General features: G+C 47.7%; 1 protein-coding gene across 1 annotated transcript; it reads right to left on the bottom strand.

The window, feature by feature from the left end:
- Positions 1–1,077: 1,077 nt before the first annotated feature.
- Positions 1,078–11,662, bottom strand: LOC142574977 (uncharacterized). Its single transcript, XM_075683954.1, has 3 exons — positions 11,550–11,662; positions 10,498–10,582; positions 1,078–1,539 (listed from the first exon to the last, which is right to left on the bottom strand). Exons 1-3 carry the CDS (start codon positions 11,660–11,662, stop codon positions 1,078–1,080), a joined length of 660 nt encoding a protein of 219 aa, XP_075540069.1.
- Positions 11,663–20,463: the final 8,801 nt, after the last annotated feature.

Raw genomic sequence — 20,463 nt, 5'->3', positions numbered from 1 at the left:
ACATCATTTGTCAAATGTGGACGGCTGCGTGTTGTCTAGTCTGGACGTGATTGAACGCTTAGAATCTCTGCTGTGAAGACACGTCAGAACGCGAATCAAAAGGTTCGTAAAAAGGCTTTTGCCATAGGAAGTGCAATAGCAAGCAAAATAAGTTAGCGTAGAACTCTATGTTGAATGCTGCAATACAAATTAAACGTGTCCTCTGAAACACTACTAGAGTATTCGCTATTATTCAACGAGCCCTGCTTTTCAGACTGGAAATTGCAGGTTTCCGCCCAGTGTAATCTGTTACAGTGAACTTTCTTTTTATTCTTTTTTATTTTCCTCTTCAAGCGGCTCGGTGCGTTGTCTCTTTCAGGAGGAAATTGCAATCCTGCTTCCCATTCTCTCGATGCATGTGAGGTGTTTGCATGGTTACATTACTAATAATACCAACAAATTATAACGAAAGCATTCATCGCTCTCCCTTCCTCTGCCCTTGTAGCACCAGGCATACATCCGGTATGATTGCCTGCGCCCAGATTTGTGTGTGCGACATCAGCGATCGGACTCTGCCCGCTTGTTAAAATGGAACTGACTTTGCTAACGCTGCCATAACCCCTTTCCATGAAATTTCTTTCACATGAAACGGAAGTGTATTTCATATATGTTGACGATCGAGCACTTCATAAGCGACACCCTAATTAAAGGAGGCTTAAGAAGCATCCACGGTGAAAGAATTTTATTTGGTCTTCGACGGTGAAAAATATTGTGCAGGATATGTTGACTGGTCGGTCTTCTTATCTCTTGACTCTGTTGAAAAGCAGTTGTCTGGGGATGACTGTTCAGAAAGTCTTCAAGTTTGAGGAAAGATTGATGCACATATTAACCGGAAGTCTGGACAAAGCCGAAATCATGGTCATGCATCAGTGTAATGACAACGATTTATGCAATAAATAGGCAAATTGTTGTGAAAATAGACCGACAATAATCATTTACAAAGCCAGCAAGTGGGAAACATTGTTCTAGCAGCTGCTGTGGAGACTAGGATTGTTAAGGAAAAACTTGAACGACATAGCACAAACATCAACAGCACAATCAACCCTTGTAACCATAACCACCGTAGTCACCATATCCATAACCACCGCCATATCCTAAGCCACCTCCGTAACCGCCACCGTAGCCGCCACCGTAGCCGCCGGCTACTCCATATGATCCTCCTCCGAGGCCGGAGTGTGCGACCAGCGCTCCCCCACTGGACAGCTTGTTCACTTGGTGGAAGGTTCTAACCAGGAAGGCTGGGCCGGGCACAGCCTTGTACAGTCCTGGACCTCCACGCAGGAGGGCAACACTGCTACCGACACCCACACCGCCGACGCCGCTGCCAACGCCACCACCGTATCCAAGGCCATAGACGCCGCCGTAGCCTCCCCCATAACCGAGGCCATACCCGCCGTAGCCAAGTCCGTAGCCGCCGCCGTATCCGAGACCATACCCGCCGTAACCAATAGTGCCGGCTATAGCGGTGGCAAGGACGGCAGACAGAATGGCGGCGATAGTCTGCGCAAGTTAGTAAAATACTTAGCCTCATATAAGCCAGAAAATACAGCAAATAAATGCGCTTCAGTGCTCTTCCTCTATATGTATTTTATGCTGCTGGTGTCATCGTGGCGCGGTGTTCGCATTAGACTTTTTTTAGCCTTGCGACATGTACAGTTGGAACTGCATCTGTACATCCCTTGTGGCATGCACAGGGGCATTATAATGCAAAACTATCCCAGTATGTTTTTATTCCAGTCTCCTGACGTCAAATTTGCGCAACCGCGGACGAAAGCATCGGGCGGTGACCCACAGGGTTAACTCAACAGACCAATCACGCACTCTCCTTCGTTTATAGGAGGTCACTTTTGTTTCCTTTAAAAACAAATAGCATTGCCTACAGTGGGCGGCTTGTCTTAGTAGCTTGGCTGAGAAGAGACAAGGAGCCCGCTCAAGTGGAAAGGGATTCAATGGGGCTGAGCCAGTGCACTGAAAATCGATAACCGGATGAAGAGGGTGGTGCCGGCGTCTGTGATTGTTCCGCTTTTGCTTATTCGGATTGAGGTGGCTGTTCTAAAATCGCGGCGGCATGCAACGGAAGTTTAAAAAAGCCGCGAAAGCGGATCCTCTACAAATGAGAGTTGGCAGAGGGGGGTCGTAAACGCGCCGAAAGTGCACGAAAACGTTACACGGCCACGCAAAAGGTTTATTGTACACAAATAAACCCATGCTCTCCGGCAGGTGCGAGTAGCCAGTACCTGAGCGATCGGCGGCAGCTACATTTTATTCCTTTCTGAACGGGGCTGCCTGCGGCTATTAATAAAAAAATTCTGTTTTGTTCGGCATAATAATGAAAATTTTACGCGTACACGTCACTTTGACAGGGTGAGATTTCGCGGTTTTGTTTGCGTCACGTGACAAGCAGGTGAAGTGGGTGCAGCCAGAAAATTTTCAAAAATAGCCGAGGTTTAATTGCTAAAATGCATCGAATTAGAAAAAAACAATTCTTTTTGTTTCATACAATGATGCATAATGAGTGTGTACGCGTCATATGACATGGGGAGCCATCGCGGTTTACGTGACTTCAGATCGCAGACAGGCGAAGTGGGGGTGGCTCAAAAATGTTTTTGACCTGTCGCAGATGGCTGATTGCAGAATTGGAATATAAAAGTCTGAAATAACTTTAGGTTATAACGCCCCAGATTTGTATATATATAGAAGGCATCGGCCTTTAGGGAAATGTAAGTAAAGTATGCCAACCGCACCTAGATAACAGGATTGGCCGCAGCACTGTCGTTTCAGTTGGAAAGTTCAGGAAACACATTTGTCCGGAATGAGGAAAACTGACAAGTTTTTCAAATTGCTGGCCATGGCGTATACTCGAAGCACGCTCGCGTTCTGCGGTCATGTTTGCTGTTTTTAATATAACTGCTGTGCATGTTATGCGCACGTTAGCAGTGCTAATAACATGCCCCACTCTCTGCGCTGACTTACTATTGCTTCATGGGAACGCACATGAGCAAAGCGTAGGTTCTGCTGCTTTGCTTTCTTTATTTCCGGCCCTATTTTTCTCAATCAGAGGCAAAAGTGCAGCAAACCTACAAAGTGTCTGGCAGGCGCAATAGACTTTCGGAAAAAAAAAACATCGCTGCTAAAAATTACTTTTGCAAACCAGATCCTGCAGAAATAAATACTGTAGAAGTTGTGCTTGGCCTCTCCGTCGTACACAAATTACCCAGAAAGCGCTCGTAGTTATCGGTTGTGGAAGCATTTTTCAAGCTTTCGTAACTGCCAGATATTTATCCATTTTAGACAACAATAAATATCTGTCATCTCAGAGCAAACATTATGGAACAGTGAATTCCTAATTTCATCGCTTTTATTTGTTTGGACCTCCAATGCCTCTAACATTTCTTGAAATGCTCGTTTTTGAAGTTATCACGCGTCTAGCCATTCAGCACTTCCGAGATGCAAAAAGATACCTTCAGTTTACAAAAGGTGTCGTAAAGGTATTCAAACAAATAAATGGCTGCGGTGGCTTCCAACACATTTATGACTTACGGCCACACAATTCTTCCGCTGAGATTGAAGTTCCTTCCAACGGCCTTATACTTTTCTAAGAAACATTCAGACCAGGTCCATTTTTTAATCAACTTACGTATTAGCAATACGATGTGGCAATAACCAAAGGTTATTGACGAATTCCACTGAGCAAAATAAATTCAATTTAGACAGTCGTATAATAGGGATCCTCAGATAATTGATTTTGCGTGGCCGTACAAATTTTCCTTCGGGACTTGCACCAACGCACGTAAAAGATCATTGAGGATAAAATAACCAGGTTTGCTAAATGTTCCTAAATTATTTCTGTCATATGAAAATTCTCTACGTTCACAAAGATGAAAAACCAAAAGCAATACTGCGACCGCTCTTAAGAACTAAACAATCTTAAAACTCTTTTATTTTCTGACGTGTGGAAAGATAGGAACCGGAATGTAACGCGTAATAGTTATTTTTCGTTGTCTTAAAAACGCCCGGTTTGACAATACTCCAACACAGGGAGGAGACACTTACCACAGTGCGCATGGTTACCGTTTGTTTAACCTGCTACTCGGCGAGCAATGTCTCTGCGATACAGAGTTGTTCGTTTATATACTTCGAGCACTGCGAGACTCGCACGTATTGGGCGCCAGGGTCGTTGAGTGTGAGCTGACGGAATGGATGCTACGTTGCGATTATAGCAGTGAAGAAGCGGGAAAAGCAACCTGCACGTACAAGATGATAGTAACACACGGAAGTCTTTGATACTGTACACGACGCAATAGAAAGGAAATAACACGGCATGAGTTTTGGCATGCAGCCCCAGGTGACTCTTCACTGGTTTGCAGTGGCTTCATCGCGACCATCGCAGTAGTAGGCACACGAAGGAGCCTGGTATCTCTACTGCTAAAAATAGAAGGAGCCACACGTAAAGAATGGAGACACCAGTGACTAAAGAAAAGCTGAGAATGGCGAGCAATGCTCGTCCCTGGATGTCAACAGGCTCTATGTAATGTTGCCAATTGAGAATGACACATATAAACTACTACAATGAGTTTAACGGCACAGGAACTGTGCTTAATCAGAATGATGTAGATGCAACGCGATCTTTGAACCTATATGATGCGGGGATGCTTTCAGTATGTGAGTGATTGAGTTATCGCATGACACTCGCAGGGTATTTTCGTTTGTAGCGACTACCTCTCGGTGTAACGAGGACGAGCGCATTGTATGGCCCCTGTGTGTCAGGAGAAAAAGTTGGTGACAGGTTTGCGCTGACAGGAGTACGACACGTATGTAAATGCATTTAAAGCTTCCTTTACACTCCTTGTGAACATATCTATACTGGATGATCGCCCAAGAATAGAAACATAGCGAGTGGCATGTAACAAATGACCAAGAAATGGGGCAGGCGAAATATAAGGTCCGTGAGAAAGCTAACAGAAGCCGTTTAATATCGTGCATTGCTTCATCAGGAGGTCTGTCTGCTTTAGAGATACCTATGAACCAGATTGTACATGCATGCCTTATTCATGATGTACTGCTTGGCTATTAAGGATGCAAGGCCTAAACTGAAAGGTGCCCCCGGCCCTTCAGTTTTTAAGGAGAGGCTCGGCCCCCCATATGCAGGTGAATTGTAGCACTGTGGCACTGAGTCGACAAGCGCTGGTGGTGATCTTTTTACCAGTAGCACCATGCGTGGAGCAATTATAATTCTCCAGTTCTTTGAATAATGATTTAATCGCGATTAATCGGTTGCCGTGGCAGAAACAAAAGCAGGAAAGCAGCTATTACCGTACGGCCGCATTGCCGCATGCACTTCTCCGGTGCAATTGAAATGACGGTCACTACCCTTCCTCGACTAAGATTCGTGGTGCAGCCTGCTGTTTCATTAGCCACCTGAGCATGAAACTAGGTGCTCGTGAATTAGTGAGGCTTCAAATTGGTTTCTTTAGGTTACCATTTCATTTTGTTCGCTTAGTTGTGTGTTATTAGTGCTGTGTTACACCAAAGAGGCGTGTATTTTGTCCACTTTTCTATGTATCTAGCATGAAACCATAAAATGTATTGTTGCAGTGCCTGAGGTACATTCCCAGTGAAGCATAGCAACTAATGTTCTGTGTTGCTGATAGACTTATTTGCTCTGAGTTCACTTATCCTTAACCATATGACTGTATGATATCCTTAACCCTCTACCAATCTCGAGCCACGGGCCCGTTTGCTCAGGAGGGAGGTAGCCGAAATATACGAAAATGAAATAAACGCTGAATATCAACTGATATTATAATTAACACTTTCTGTGCTTCAGAAGTATTCTTGTGCGGGTTGGGGGGGGGGGGGGGTGAGTTATTGAGCGCTTAGCTTCCACACAAAGTTTTCAAACGTAAGCTCCCATCTTCATCGCTTCATTGTGTTTAGGGCTACACAGATGCTGCAGTGAAGTATAATGAGAAATCAGGGGCCGTATAACGTAAAACTATTCCAATATGTTTTTAATCCAATCTCCTGACGTCGCATTTGCGTAACCGCAGCGTAACCGTTCGTCGTCTTCATCGTCCTCGGAATAGCCCCGTTCCTAAAGGCATAGAAAATGATTGCGCTCGGTTCGTTCTGGTGGTGGCTATTGATACCTGTAGGAGAGAGTGTATTTGCATGTTCTAAAAAATTGCGTCGCAGTATAACGTTGTGGAGCCTTTTCGTCCCGTAATCGATATCGTTCTGCCAACTCATCTAAGGCTGGAATCCGTATTAGCGGCACCTTTAACCTTCCGTTGTACGGCGCCGCGATTTTCGACCAGTCACCGCAAGGTAAGCTACAGAAAGCAGACCAATCGCAGAAGTCTGTAACGCCCTCCTTATCTGGTTAACTACTTTCACTGCGCTAGCTCAGCCGCACCAAATCCAATTAGATAAGAAAAACGAGTCAATGTAGGCAATGCGGTTTTCGCTTAGACAGCATTTATAGTGTTTTAATGGACTGTTGCAACAACACTGTGGGTCACTGCCTGGTGCTTGCATCAGCGGTTGCGCAAGTTTGACGTGAGGCGTATATAGTGTTTTAATGGACTGTTGCAACAGCGCTGTGGGTCACCGCCTGGTGCTTGCATCAGTGGTTACGCAAGTTTGACGTGAGCCGATTGCAAGAAAAACAGATTTGCACAGCTAACCTTATAGGGCCCCAGGTGTTCTTTGGCAAAGACCCGTTTATGGCGGCGATATTCTTCACGACAGTGAAGTTGCGGCTGTATAAGTAGTGTCGGATCTTCTCATGAACGCTCGAGATAACGACGAGGTACTCCAGCTTGTTTGAGTAGTAATGGCGCTGCGCGTCTGAAAATTTGCGGCTGGCATAGGCGACAGCATGTTCAACCAAGTTAGGGTCACGCTTAGCGAGAACTGTTAATAGGCCGACCTGGCTAGCAAGAGTGTGCACCTTTGGGTCTCAATGGCCTTTGAAATGACTCAGAACGGTGCACTGTGAGCCAGTGTCTGAGGGCTTGAAGGCAGCGCTTTGTCGGGGTCGTGATTCAAAGCTTCGAGGCTTGCTTAAGCGTATTTGTGAGAGGGGCTGCTGCCAATGCGAAGTTTGGAACAAAATATATTAAACGGAAATTGCTGCTGCGGTCTTCACGCCGGTCACGTCGGGACGTAATTGAGACGCACGCCGCTAACGCGGGCAGCGTCGGGACGTGCTTGAGGCGTGGCCATGTCACAAAAATATAAAAGGCATGCGCTGTTGGAGTTTTGTTTCATGACATTTGTTTATAAGCTGTCATTCTCAAAATTCCGAGGTATAACTGTGTCAAGTATATAAGATAAGACATGAGCCACGTGGAGGTCCTGCGCGGTTGTCGTTCAGAAAGATTATTCTCCAAGCGGCGCCCGCGGCGTCGACACCGGATTTTCTGTGACCCGGGACCCTTAACGCTCTCATGCTACTACATGACAGGAGTGTGGTACAAAGAAAAGGCGACCTGAGAAGCTCGTGTGAACATTTATGCCGCGTCGCATGTGCACAATGCCCTCTGGGCACCGAAACTAGGCGTGACCCCCCTCCCCCCCACACACACACAAATGCAGTCCAGGAGGCGCCGCGCTTGTCTCCGTGCTCACCAGCAACAGCAACGACAATGGAGGGAGGAGGTGAGGAGATTGTTAGCGAGGGAATAGAGAAAGAGGGAGGGAGAGTAGACAGTTTTGTCAGCTATAATGCTACAAACCAGAATGGCGCTGAAGCGTGTGCTTAGCGCCGAAAAGATGAAGGCTTGCATAAAGTGTTGAGCGCAGCAAGAACAACAAACACAAGTGGAGCCGGCAAGGCAGCATTTCACGTCCCGTCACGGCATTCGTCTGCCGTCTATATATCATCGCCATTTAAACGTGTATGAACGGAAACAGCACACAATGCTTCGCTTACATCTATTCCCACAATGCGTAGGACCTGCATCTTTCTTTAATAGTAAGATGCTGAGTCACTGTGGGGAAAGAAAAGCGCAGGTCATTGGTCAAAACACTTCGAATACAAAGATCTATAAAGGGGCGCATTATAGCTAAATAAATGTACCGTGCTTAGACAGGTGGAGTCAGAGACTGCTAAAGTCTGTCCACGTACGTAGTTCAGAATTCCTTACTTGCTATAGCTGTCGAGGAATTTTCTATCGCAATCGATGCTTCTCCGTTCGGCCGAAACTGGGACTTTCTTATGCGACCGTACCCTTCCTCTTAAAAAAAACCCTATAGTGTAAGTGTCTCTAGTACATAATGCTACTTCAGAGTGGCGCACTAAAGATTGGAACGTCTGAATGTACAGACTTTGCTTGTATTCTGTTAATCTGGGCTGTATTATTCGGGTTTTATTTGATGTGGTCCATTCACTGTCGGTGTGTGTAATTTGTGACTTTATTTCGTAAGTGCTCTCTTTTCTTTTCATTATTGCTTCTCTTCTTTTGTACTACGCCCAAATAAGCACCCCTGTCTTCTGGAACTTCTACTCCAGGTAAGGGAAAATAAAATGAATTAGAAAAACGCAGGGTTCTTCTCCATTTCCGGTAGTGGGTGAACGCAATTACTTCAGGCAGAAGCTGGTAATCAATACAGAACCGTCAAATAGGCACTATCGTCACCGTGAAGTGCATGTAAGTCCACCACGTCAACCTCCATCAGCCTGGTATCTTTCCACGTGCGCCATAGACGTGGAGCATCATAGGCATCCAATGTAGGGCCTATGAGGATTCAATGGGGGAGAACGCGGCTGTCGCACTTCAGGTAGTCAAGAATAGAGTAACTTTATTTCCATCTACTTGATGGAGGAGGCTGCAAGTAAAAGCTGCTCCAGCAGAGGCACCTTGACGAGGCTCGCAGCCCCCCACAAAATATTCGGCAACAACATACATGCGAACACATACATGCATACATGCGTACATACAGGCGTCCAAAGCCGAACGAGTCGCTGAACTCGCCCGTCTTTTCCAGCTAAGCTTGCTTTGTGAACAGTTTCAGACTTCGCTGACCATGAACGTAAGTGTTGCGGAAAATCTTTATAGATATTGTTATGGAAGGATCAAAGAAGAGAGGAACAAGAAGATCGCGGGAGTGAGTGAGCGAGTGAAATACCTTATTGAGCTCTAGATTCGCTGGTATTCTGCGGTCTCCAGATAGCTTCGTCCATCTTCTTCCACAACGGTCGCTTGCCCTTAGTCCAGGGCTCCGCTGGATGCTGCTGCCAATTGTGCTTGCCGTATCAGACCTTCTTGGTCTACCCGGCGATCACTGAAGAGCACTCCCTCTCATTGCTCCACACTCGCGTTTGGTATAGCGGGCACCACGTCTATCTTCTGGCATGCCCACGTTATGTGATACAGCGTGGGTGTTTCGTGGCACCAGGGGAATTTGTCATCACATTGTGTGGGATATATTTTGCTGAGTACGTTTAGTTTCGGGTATGAGCCCGTTTGTCGCTGACTTTACGCGACAGAGTCCTCTCTGCTATGGGAGTTGTGTGGTGGTGGAGGCCGCTTTCTGCAGCCCTTGTAGTAATTTAGTATGGCGGAATAGTCTTGGGGTACAGGTTCGGTCCCCTCGAGGTCGCCTACGCTGCATGCTCGGTAATACATGTACCCTCGAGCTATCCTGTCCGCCTCTTAGTTCCCTGTCACTCCCGTGTGTCCAGGCGCCCATACTATCGTATGCCTTATTGGTTATTCGTTTAGTTGTCGTTGTGTTATGTGGTCTGCGGAGCGGAGTATACGGAGCGCTCTGTGCCCTATTCTGCCGCGTTAGTGGTTGCGGAACGCCGTTTGTGAGTCTGTAAGGATTCTTAGAGCCCATTTAGACCGATATCCATCCGCTGCCGCTAGAGCGACGGCCGCTTCTTCAGCCTCGACTATCGTACAGTCTGGTAGTGGTGCGCTGGTGATCTCGCATAGGTTTGACACAATCATCGTTGCTACCACGTTGCTGTTGCTCTGCCCCACTGCTCTGGCGTAAGTGGCTGCCGTCCACGTATACCGTCGTTTCTCTCGGTGCTAGTGTCGTTTGTAGGCATTCAGCCTTCGCCTCTCTGCGTACTTTGTGTAGGTTGGGATCCATTTTCCTCAGTATGGGTACTATTCTTAGTGTGTTGCGATACTTGTCCAGAATTGTTTCGGTCCTCTGTATCTATTCAAGTTGATCGGCGCAGCCTAATTTCTTCAGGAGCTCCCTCCTAGATGGTGTCTGCTGCAGTCTGCGCAGTTGGGAGACTAGTCGCGCCTCTCTCAATTCCTCGAAGGTGCTGTGTAGTCCTAAGGCTAGGAGCTTTTCGGTTGAGTTGTTGTGGGGAAGTTGGAGTGCGCTTTTGTAGGCTTTGTGTAGAGTAACGTCCGCCTGTTGTTCCTCACTCTTGATCGAATTGTAGTTGCGGAGGCTGTATGCAACTCGGCTGACAACCAGGCTTCTGACCAGCTTGAGTGTGTCCTTCTCTGGCATGTCGTGGCGTCTATGCGATATGCGCGTGATCATGCGGGCCACATGTAGGGTGGATGCGCTGAATAGGGTGAGGGTGTGGGTGAAGCGTTAGTTTGACTGTATCCACATCCTCGGGATTCTGAGGAGCGTCTATTCCGGTATCGGCTTCCCCTCGAGGTAGACGTAGAGCCTTAACTCGTCGCTGGTGGGGACTGTGCGGTTTTGCTGTCCTCTCCAAACTCTCAAGAGCTCGGACTAGTAAGTGTAGCACGCTAGCCCTCTTGCTCTGACATAGTCCTCTACGCAGGTGGCTGCCTCTTGTAACTTCTCTTCTTTCTCTCTGAGCGAGCCGGTGTTCACCCAGATGGTGATGTCGTCGACATACATGGCATGGTGTATGCTGTCGATTTCTTTTAACTGTTTTGCCAAGCCAATCATGGCTATGTTAAAAAGCGTAGGGGAGATGACCGACCCCTGAGGCGTCCCTTTGTTTGGAGTAAGGAACTTCTGATTGGAGCTCTCCCAGGCGAATCGTTGCCGTTCTGTCTGAAAGGAAGGCTTTGACGTAGCTGAAGACTCTCCTCCCGCAGTTCAGGTCGTTCGTGCCCGTGGGGATAGCCTCGTGGCATACATTGTCAAAAGCCCCCTTGATGTCCGATGCAATTATTATATTTTCCCGCTCCTGGGGACGTTCCCGAATACTTCTTCTTTGATTTGAAGCAGTACATCTCGTAGCACGTGTATCCTGCTAGCGTTGGTGTGGTGCCCGTCTCTTGAAGCGCTATGATGTCGGGCGCTGTTTGTTGTGTGTGAATGTAACGTTGGACGAGGTCCTGCTTCTTATGGTAGACTCGGTAGTTCCGTTGCTATATATCTAAGGTCTCTTGCTTACTTAAAATTGTATTCTCCATGTTTAAGCCTTGGTGTTGTTTGCGGATGTGTCGGCGATAGATGCCAGCGCGGGGCGGTGTTAGGCCTCCTCTCTAATGTTCTCGGTAAACTTCTGCTTGCGGATGCTGCTCCGGAGCTCTGTGATTTGTAATTGCATTTGCTTCATTTGTTGCTGCTGTTGCTGCATCATCTGCTGCATCATTTGCTGAATCTCTGCTTTGAACTTGACGAAATCCTCGTTGCCTGATGGTGACGCTGGCTGCTGCATGTTGTTGGCGGACAGCCATCTTAATTTCTTTGACTAATTTTGTATATATATTGTAGATACAATCTTCTATACTCCCCAACATCGCCGTAACATATTCGTGAGGGGTGCGGGGTACCATTCCTGGAAACGGAGCTCTGCAGTGGACGTCGCATCACCGTTCGCACCATGAATAAACGGTGAGCACTCGGAATCAACGTCGCATACTACGTCGCTCTCATCTTCGGTTGTTGGTTTGACACCCATGGATCCTGAAACTTTCTACGGGACCGATGGCGCCGGCGTTGAAGAGCGGGTGGCCATGTATGAACGCGTGAGTGGAATCAACAGATGGGACCCTACGCTTATGCTAGCTAACCTGTTGTTTTACCTAAGAAGCACGACAAAGGAGTGGTACGAAAGCCACGAAGAGGCGCTAGCAAGCTGGGACAAACGCAAAGAGAAATTGACACAGTTGTTTGGCAAACAGTCTGGCCGTAAAATTGCCACAAAGCAGCAGCTCGCTTTCCGTGCCCAATCCCCCAGGGAGTCGTATGTCTCATACATCCAGAACGTTCTGGCACTCTACTCGTAAAGCCGATCACGGCATGACAGAAGCTGAGAAGGTCGGGCACGTGCTTATGGGCATTGCCGACGACGTGTTTAATCTGCTCATGTGCAAAAGCTGCTCTACAGCTGATGCAATCATTAAAGAGTACCGACAATTCGAGCAGGCCAAAAGCGGACGCGTCTTGCAACCATTCGCCAGACTTCCCTATACTGCCGCAATATCTACGTGTGAAGGTCAACCCGCACAGCAGCATGTGTCGCTATCAGAGAACGTGGTACGAATCATCAGACGTGAACTGGATGCGATGGTGCCCGCAGCTTTCTGTTCGCGTAGCCCTGATGCTACTGCATTTTCAGTTCCCCTCGTGCAAGCCATCGTTGGCGAGGAACTTCAAAACAGTGGTTTACATTCTGTTTGTGTTGTCGCCAATCCCAGAGCTAACAAACGCCCTTTTACTATTTCCACTATACCCCGACTCTTCTCTCTGCGTTATCGCAACCCGACTGAGCGGAGAATTACGGACGACCGGCCGATATGTTTCACCTGTCGCCGCATTGGTCATATCGCCTGATACTGTCGCCACTTGTGGCCCTCAACACCTCGCACTCCGACCAGCCAGAGCCGTTTTGATAGAAATGCCCGCAAGATTCCGCTAACCGCCGAGTCTGACAGTGCCGGCAACTCTGCTAGGAACACGTGGTACAGCGGTTCACCATCGTCGCGCGGACACCAGTCTCGCTCAGCGCAAACACATCACCCATCTTCCTGTGCGCCGAAGCCACGTCGCCTTTCATTCCCTGTGGCTTTTGGCCGCACGCTTTCGGAAAACTAGGAAATGCAGCCCTCGGAGGTGGTGCTGCATTACCGACTACTGCAGCAAATCATCTGTCTGTGCCCACAAGGAGAATTGTAATTGACAAGAAAATAGACGGCGTATCAGTTCAAGCACTCGTCAACACCGGATCCCACGAAGGTCTAATGAGTGCTAGCCAACGTAGATGTTTAAAAAAGGTCCTCACCCCAGGGGCTGCCCGAGTGCTTCGGGTGGCCGACGGCGGTGTGCTGGTTGTTCTTGGAATGTATACTGTGCGTTTGCACTGTGTACTGTGTAGTGTGTAAAGTGTACGGTGCGTATAGCCGGCCGCCCAACTTCTGCTCTCTTTGCCGTGATCGGCAACTGCTATCAGGATGTTATCCTTGGATTACACTTTTTATCCATTCATTCTGCTCTCATCGAGTGTGTGACCGGCGTTCTACAGTTAGAACCACTCTAACTCGCCGATGCTCCGAGCACCGATCCTGCGCACTTGTACTCGCTTCACGATGTGCAGCTTTCGCCCGAGACAGTCACTTGCGTCACTTTCACAGCCCAGCCACAGGTTGCTGATGGTGAATATGAGCTTCGGCCACCATCTACATGCTTTTGAACCGAAACGCCGTTATTCCACATAAGCTGGTCGCGGTTCCTAATAACGATGTCGTTGTACCGCTTCTGAATTTCAGCCTGTGCACTCAAGTGATTCCGGCCGGCATGTTTTGTACAGCGTTTCTACTGGTTCCGAATTTGACATTGAGAGTCAGAATACCGAGAGTGGCTTATTAGCGACAATTGCAGCTCACAGGTCTGGTTCATTACTGGACGACTTCGGGAAAATATTTGCACCTGAACTCACCTCTGCACAGGCCACGGACATACGTCTCCTGCTTGAATCGCACTGTGACATCTTTGATTTCGGCGACAGGCCTTTAGTTCCAACATCTGTTCTTCAGAACCGTATAAACACTGGAGACACGAATCTTATTCGTCGGCGTCCCTATCTTGTATCGCATGCTGAACGTCGATTCATTCAATCAAAAGTAGACAAAATGCTCCGCAGAGGGGTTATCGAGCCATCAGCCTTCGCCTGTCGTCCTCATGAAAAAGAAAGATAGCAACTGGCGTTTTTGCGTCGATTATCGCCACTTAAACAAGATCACGCGAAAAGACGTCTACCTACTACCACGCATCGACGACGCCTTAGACCGCTTGCACGGAGCTGAATACTTCTCGTCCATCGATCTTCAATCCGACTACTGGCAGATTTCAATTGATGAAATGGACAGCGAGAAGACGGCATTCATCACGCCGGATGGCTTATATTAGTTCAAAGTCATGCCCTTTGGCCTATGCAATGCTCCTGCGACATTTGAACGTATGATGGACTTTCTTCTGTGAGGCTACAAATGGACCACCTGTCTCTGTTACCTTGACGACGTTACTGTTTTTTCTCTTACGTTCGGCAGCCACCTTACCCGACTCGCTGCAATTCTTGCGGTCTTCCGGAAAGCCGGCCTCCAACTGAACTCCACGAAGTGCCAATTTGGGCGCCGTCAGATTACCTTGTTGGGACGCCTCGCTGAAGCATCCGGTGTCTAACCAAATCCGGAAAAAGTTCGCGCCGCACGCAGTTTTCCTGTGCTAAGTTCTGCTTCCTACGTAAGCTGCTTCGTTGGCCTGTGTTCTTATTTTCGCCGTTTGGTCAAAAACGTCGCCGACGTGGCTCGGCCTTTGAGAGATCTTCTAAAGACGGCATTTTCATGGGGTCCGGAGCAGCCTCACGCGTTCGCAGGTCTCATCGGCTTGCTGACGACCCATCCCATACTTGCCCACTTTGATCCATCTGCACCGACCGAAGTCCACACTGACGCAAGCGGCCATTTTATTGGCGTTGTTTTCCCCCAGCTTCAGAATGGTACCGAGTGCGTGGTAGCTTACGCCAGCCGCCTGCTGTCACCTGCCGAAGGAAATTACTCAATCACCGAGCGGAGGGGCTTGGCTTTAGGTTAAGTTGAGGCCAAGTTCCGGCGATACTTGTATGGCCGCACGTTTTTGGTCGTCACAGACCATCATGCACTCCACTGGATGTCTTCCCTTCGTGAACTGACTGGACAGGTTGGTCGCTGCGCTTTGCGGTTCCAGGAATTTTCATTTAGTGTCCATTACAAGACTGGACCGCTCCACAAAGACGCTGACTGCCTCTCGCGTCACCCCGTGGATCTCCCGATCCTGTTGTGCAAGATCCGGAGACCTGCGTGATGGTTTTGACTGACATGACCGACCTGCGCGCTGAACAACAACGCGACGTATCCTCGCAGTCCATCATTGCCGGAGTGCAATCTGGCAGCACTGACGCCACGTGTCGCATGTTCATTCTGCGTGGCGGAATCCTCTACCACCGCAATATCGGCCCTGAGTTTCTCTTTGTTCTTCCTCGTCATCTGCGATCCGTCGAGCTCAAACTTCTCAATGCGCCGACGGCAGGACATCTTGGCGTTTTGCGTACTTACGGCCGCGTACGACGCCTGTTCTTCTGGTCGGGTCTCTACCGCTCCGTGTATCGTTATGTCGCAACTTGCGAATTGCGTCAGCGCCGGAAGAAACCACCCGTGGCTGCTGTCGGACGACTTCATCAAATTGAGGTTCCCTCTGAACCGTTCCTTCGCGTAGGCCTTGACCTGCTTGGCCCTTTTCCAACAACTAGAGGGCCTAGTGGATCGCCGTCACTGCTGATTACGCAACACGCTACGCTATAGCAATGGCGTTGCCAACTAGTTGCGCTACAGATGTCGCCGATTTTCTCCTCTACAACGTCATTCGCCACCACGGTGCACTTCGACAGTCACACACTGACCGCGGCCGCTCGTTGTTATCTCGAGTTGTCGACGACCTCCTCCGCTCTTGTGCCACCGAGCACAAGCTGTCCACCGTCTATTACCCACAAACGAACGGTCTCACGGAACGTCTCAACCGAACAATCACAGAGTTGCTGTCGATGTACGTCTCCAACGATCACGCGACTGAGACGACACGCTGGCCTACGTGACGTTCGCGTACAACTCGTCCCGACATAACACGGCAGGATATTCACCCTTTTATCTCTTGTCTGATCGTGACCCCACTTTACCGTTTGACACTATCCTCCCTTCCGTGTAACAAGTTGCAACTGAGTACGCTAGTGATGTCATCGATCGCGCTCGCATGGCCCGTCAAGTCGCCGGATCTCCTTTATTAGTCCCACAGCATATACAAAAAGAGCGTTATAACCGGTGTCATCGCAATGTTAAGTTTGCGCTATATGCTTGGGTGCTCCTACGGTCACCGTGTCATCTGGTTGGCCTCTCCCAGAAGCTTCTATCTCGCTACACAGGGCCTTATGAAGTCCTATGTCAAATTAACAACGTAAATTACGAGAATGCGCCGCTACAGCATGATGTATCCTCAAGTCCGATGCCTGTTGACGTCGTCCACGTTTCGCGGATGAAGCCATACTTCGCTAGCAATTCTTCGCCTACCATAAGCCGAGACGTCGTTTCACTACCAGGGGTCCTGTTATGGAAGGGTGAAAGAAGAGAGGAAGAAGAAGATCGCGGGTCGCAGGCTGCTGCGTGTATTTCGTGGTCAGCCATCTTACCTACTCTTACTCATTTAGTATATATATTGTAAATACGATCTTTTATACTCCCTAACATCCCCGTAACAATATGTACACAAATGCTATGTTAAGGTATCCATGATGTGGCTCATCCGAACACTGCAAGCACGCGAATACGAGCAAGATTCCGGCGCGACTAGCCGTCCGAGGTACTTTGCGTGTATTCGCGATCTTCTTTCATGCTCCGAAAGACGAATTTTATTGATGAATAAAACAATAAATGGGTGGAGCCCTTAGACAAGGGCTCGAGCCACCTTGCTTGTCGGAAGACGGCCATTTGTACCTCTTCCTGTAAAGTGGACAGCGCTGCCTGCCATTGAATATTCTCCGTAATTTCTGTGCTCGTTTTTCGTCTATAGGCTGTGCATGCCCATGGTCGAGGATTAGCATGCCCCCACACCATGGGCATCTGTCCGTATATCTTTCTGGATACACTTTATGAAATATTTGCAGGATGTCATATGCATAGGTTTGCAGCTTTCTCCATATAACCTGTTCTTCCTTACTGAGATTCTTATGTGAAGGCGGTAGTTTCCTTCTATTCCTTGTGTAAGTTTAAAATTGCAGAGAAGGTCTGGCCAATCAGGCTGCAGTCGTCAGAGGGTCCTGTGAGTACTCGTTGTGTTTAATACGCGTAAGAGCTACTCTGTCAGCATCTTGTTTCCCCTGATTCGCTCATGGCTGGGCACCCATGAAAGGTGAAATCTGACTCGGCGTGTCGTATCTCTTACGATCATGTAGGCAGCGGTGCATATTCGTCCCCTGACGTTGCTTTCGCTTGCCACTCTTGAGCCCAATATGATGGTTATTTGTTGCTGGTTTGGTTCCGTCGCTTCAGTAGCGAGAGCTATGCCGAGTTCTTCTGCTTCCGCGATAGTACTGTTGTGCGTGGAGGCGCAAGTGATTTCTCTGCCGAAGTATTAAGTGACGGCAGCTACCGTTCTTTTCTGCCTGCTTGTTCACCTTGCCACGTCCACGAAACGGGAGTTTGGTTTCTCTCCATATGTTATCTTAGTGTATGCAGCTCTCGCATGTCTTCTGCCTGCATGTACAGTTGTCCATGTCCATATTTCTTCGTATGAGCGACACTTTCTTACTGTTTCCGATTCTTGTGAGGATGTGTTTAGCTTGGAAATGTTTTTCTAGGAGCTCATGATACCCGAGTCAGCCGAGGAGTGTTCCACCCATGGTCGTTTGTGCGAGTCGGTTTCTTTGTGTTATCTGTTCAGTTTCTGCCATTTCTTCGAATTTATTGTGGGAAAACACTTTATGTAGCACGTATTAAGCAATTGAAAGCTGTATCGGAAGTTTTTTCATATTTCTCTACAGTTTTTTCCTTGGCACTGTTAGTCTAATTACAATGCTTGAGAATTCGAGCTATAAATGAAGACTAAATATGTATGAAGGCGGAATCCAAAAGATACTCTGAGCATCACCAAGCGGCTGCAAGCAACATTACTTTGATTCTGTCCAGCTACGTGGCATATAGCTATTTTGAAATATTGGTGAATGATGGTTCGCATACCCTGTATACCTGTAAAGCAGAGTACGTAATAGTATGGTTAATCAAACTTTGAGTATTCTTTAATTTTCTTTGCTTATTTCTGTTGCAGCCATTCGGTATATTTCTGTTGCAGCCATTCGGTATGTGTCACTGGTGTCATGCCCGTTCTTGACAAATTGCGCCACAATGGCACAACATTCCTAAACATTGCTTTATACGTTTCGTGCTTTCTTATGCGCACTCCTATCTTAACCAAATTGTACGCTTTGTTGTTTGTTATAAAGCATTTCATTAACTTTATTGCAGCTTGGGCGTGCACAAATTTCAACATATGCGCTGGGTAAGCACGAGCTTTTTTCTTATAACAGACTTGTCGTGGACCTTCAACTTACTGTCCTTCTTATGCTAATAAAACAACGACTAATAGAGACGTTGACAAGAAATTTTATTTGGTTTTTGACAGTCACACAGTGAGCATGACATGGATATGCTAACTTCTGGCATTTTCTTTTCCATCATAAGCGGCAATGTTACCAAATACTTGCAAGTCCTCCTTTTCTTTGGGCGCGAGTTCTATGAATGAATAATTTATTAACGATGGCACCGGGACAACCCAACGTTCTCAGTTCAGGGTTGCTGTAGTGACCTCATTATATTAAAAGAAACGCACATCAAATGACTCGTCTTGACGGCGAACGTGAAACAGTAAAATAATTTGCATCATCAGCGGTGGCGATTACTGTAGTTGAATAGTAATTGTTTCCCTTTCCAATAATTGTGGGGACGTTCCAATTCAGCCACCTACTCAAAGCAACCATATTTGCACTGTTCCTGCTGTGGGCGGAATCTATTTTCAGACTTGCGGTGGCCGGTTTCTCTGCCGGCGGTGCCTTTTTGGCGACGAGTTACCCTGCGAGATGAAAATTATCACATAAGTCAGCAGCCCAATCAACCCTTGTAACCGTAGCCGCCGTATCCGTAGCCGCCGCCGTATCCCAGACCACCTCCGTATCCGAAACCGCCGCCATATCCCAAACCACCGCCATATCCCAAGCCACCTCCATAGCCCCCGCCGAGTCCGGCGCCTCCAACGTATGATCCTGCTCCGAGGCCGGAGTGTGCGACCAGTGCTCCGCCACTGGACAGCTTGTTAACTTGGTGGATGGTCCTGACCAGGAAGGCAGGGCCGGGTACAGCCTTGTACAGTCCAGGTCCACCGCGAAGAAGGGCCACGCTGCTGCCGACACCAACACCGCCAACACCCACGCCACCAGCACCCGCACCTCCAACTCCCAGGCCTCCCCCATATCCAAGGCCATATCCACTGCCGTAACCGAGTCCGTATCCTCCGTAACCCACCCCGCCTGCCATGGCGGTGGCAAGGACAGCAAAAAGGAGAGTGGCGACGCTCTGCGCAAGTTTGCATGGAAAATGCTGGTTAATCTCTCATCTGAATGAGGCATCTTGGCTAAGCCACATCGGCTTTTATAACGCAAGTGGATATCACGGATATGCATTCGTTTAGTATCTACTAGGAAAGGCGAAAGTCAATATTGCTTGAGGCAATGCCGATACAATAACGTGCCGTTTATTTTAGGAAACTATATTGTAGTGACGGCAAACATTTGAAAATATGTGGTAATGGCATACTAACCAATGAGACTGAAGCGCTAACTACTTTTGGTTATGTATTCGGTATGAATTTAAGGAACACTGGAACTACAATTGGTCAGCATTTGACGTGCACTTAGTGAAACTCCTGAGATGTGAAAAATTTTCGCAATCGTGCTAAAGCCCTCACAGAGTAAATTGATATTATATACGACTTTCTTGCATATTGCACGCGGATGGAATCGTTCGAATCTACGAACTGGAACTGCCTGTGCCGATGTGCGTCTTGATAATTTGAAGAGGGATAGGATGAGTTGGTGTGAATTCCAGGATTCTTATTAAGTGCACTAGGTTAATGCTCTTGGAGGGTTCAGTTTAAACTTTCCCACTAAAAACACTTCGATAATAACTTACATTTGAATATAAATTTATGGTATTCAAGCGCCACTTAATAATGCGCTGCCAAAAAATATCGTAAGACTATAATAAACGTTGCTATTACGTTTAAGCCACTTATGCACATCCCGCTGTATACTTATCCTTGCAGACATGAGTGTTCTACTATTCAATAAAAGCTACTCACGTTTTTCTACTTCCTTGCACTTCAGTAATGAAAACTGAGCGCAAGAATCTTGCAATGTATATCACTCAGTGAAAGAGTTGCAAA

The sequence above is a fragment of the Dermacentor variabilis genome, chromosome 3 (genome assembly GCF_050947875.1).
Source record: "Dermacentor variabilis isolate Ectoservices chromosome 3, ASM5094787v1, whole genome shotgun sequence".
NCBI classification, from domain to species: domain Eukaryota; kingdom Metazoa; phylum Arthropoda; class Arachnida; order Ixodida; family Ixodidae; genus Dermacentor; species Dermacentor variabilis.
Note: the sequence above shows the minus strand (reverse complement) of the source record. Positions and strands in the feature narration are given on the sequence as shown.

Bases quoted from the DNA above. Each gene is read 5' to 3' on its own strand.
- LOC142574977 (XM_075683954.1), bottom strand. From the start codon at position 11,662: ATGCAGCAGCCAGCGTCACCATCAGGCAACGAGGATTTCGTCAAGTTC. The intron at 10,583-11,549 runs GCAATTACAAAT...CACCCTATTCAG, and splicing joins CAGCAACAAATGAAGCAAAT to CGCATCCACCCTACATGTGG. The intron at 1,540-10,497 runs GTCAGAAGCCTG...TAACTTGCGCAG, and splicing joins AGAAGGACACACTCAAGCTG to ACTATCGCCGCCATTCTGTC.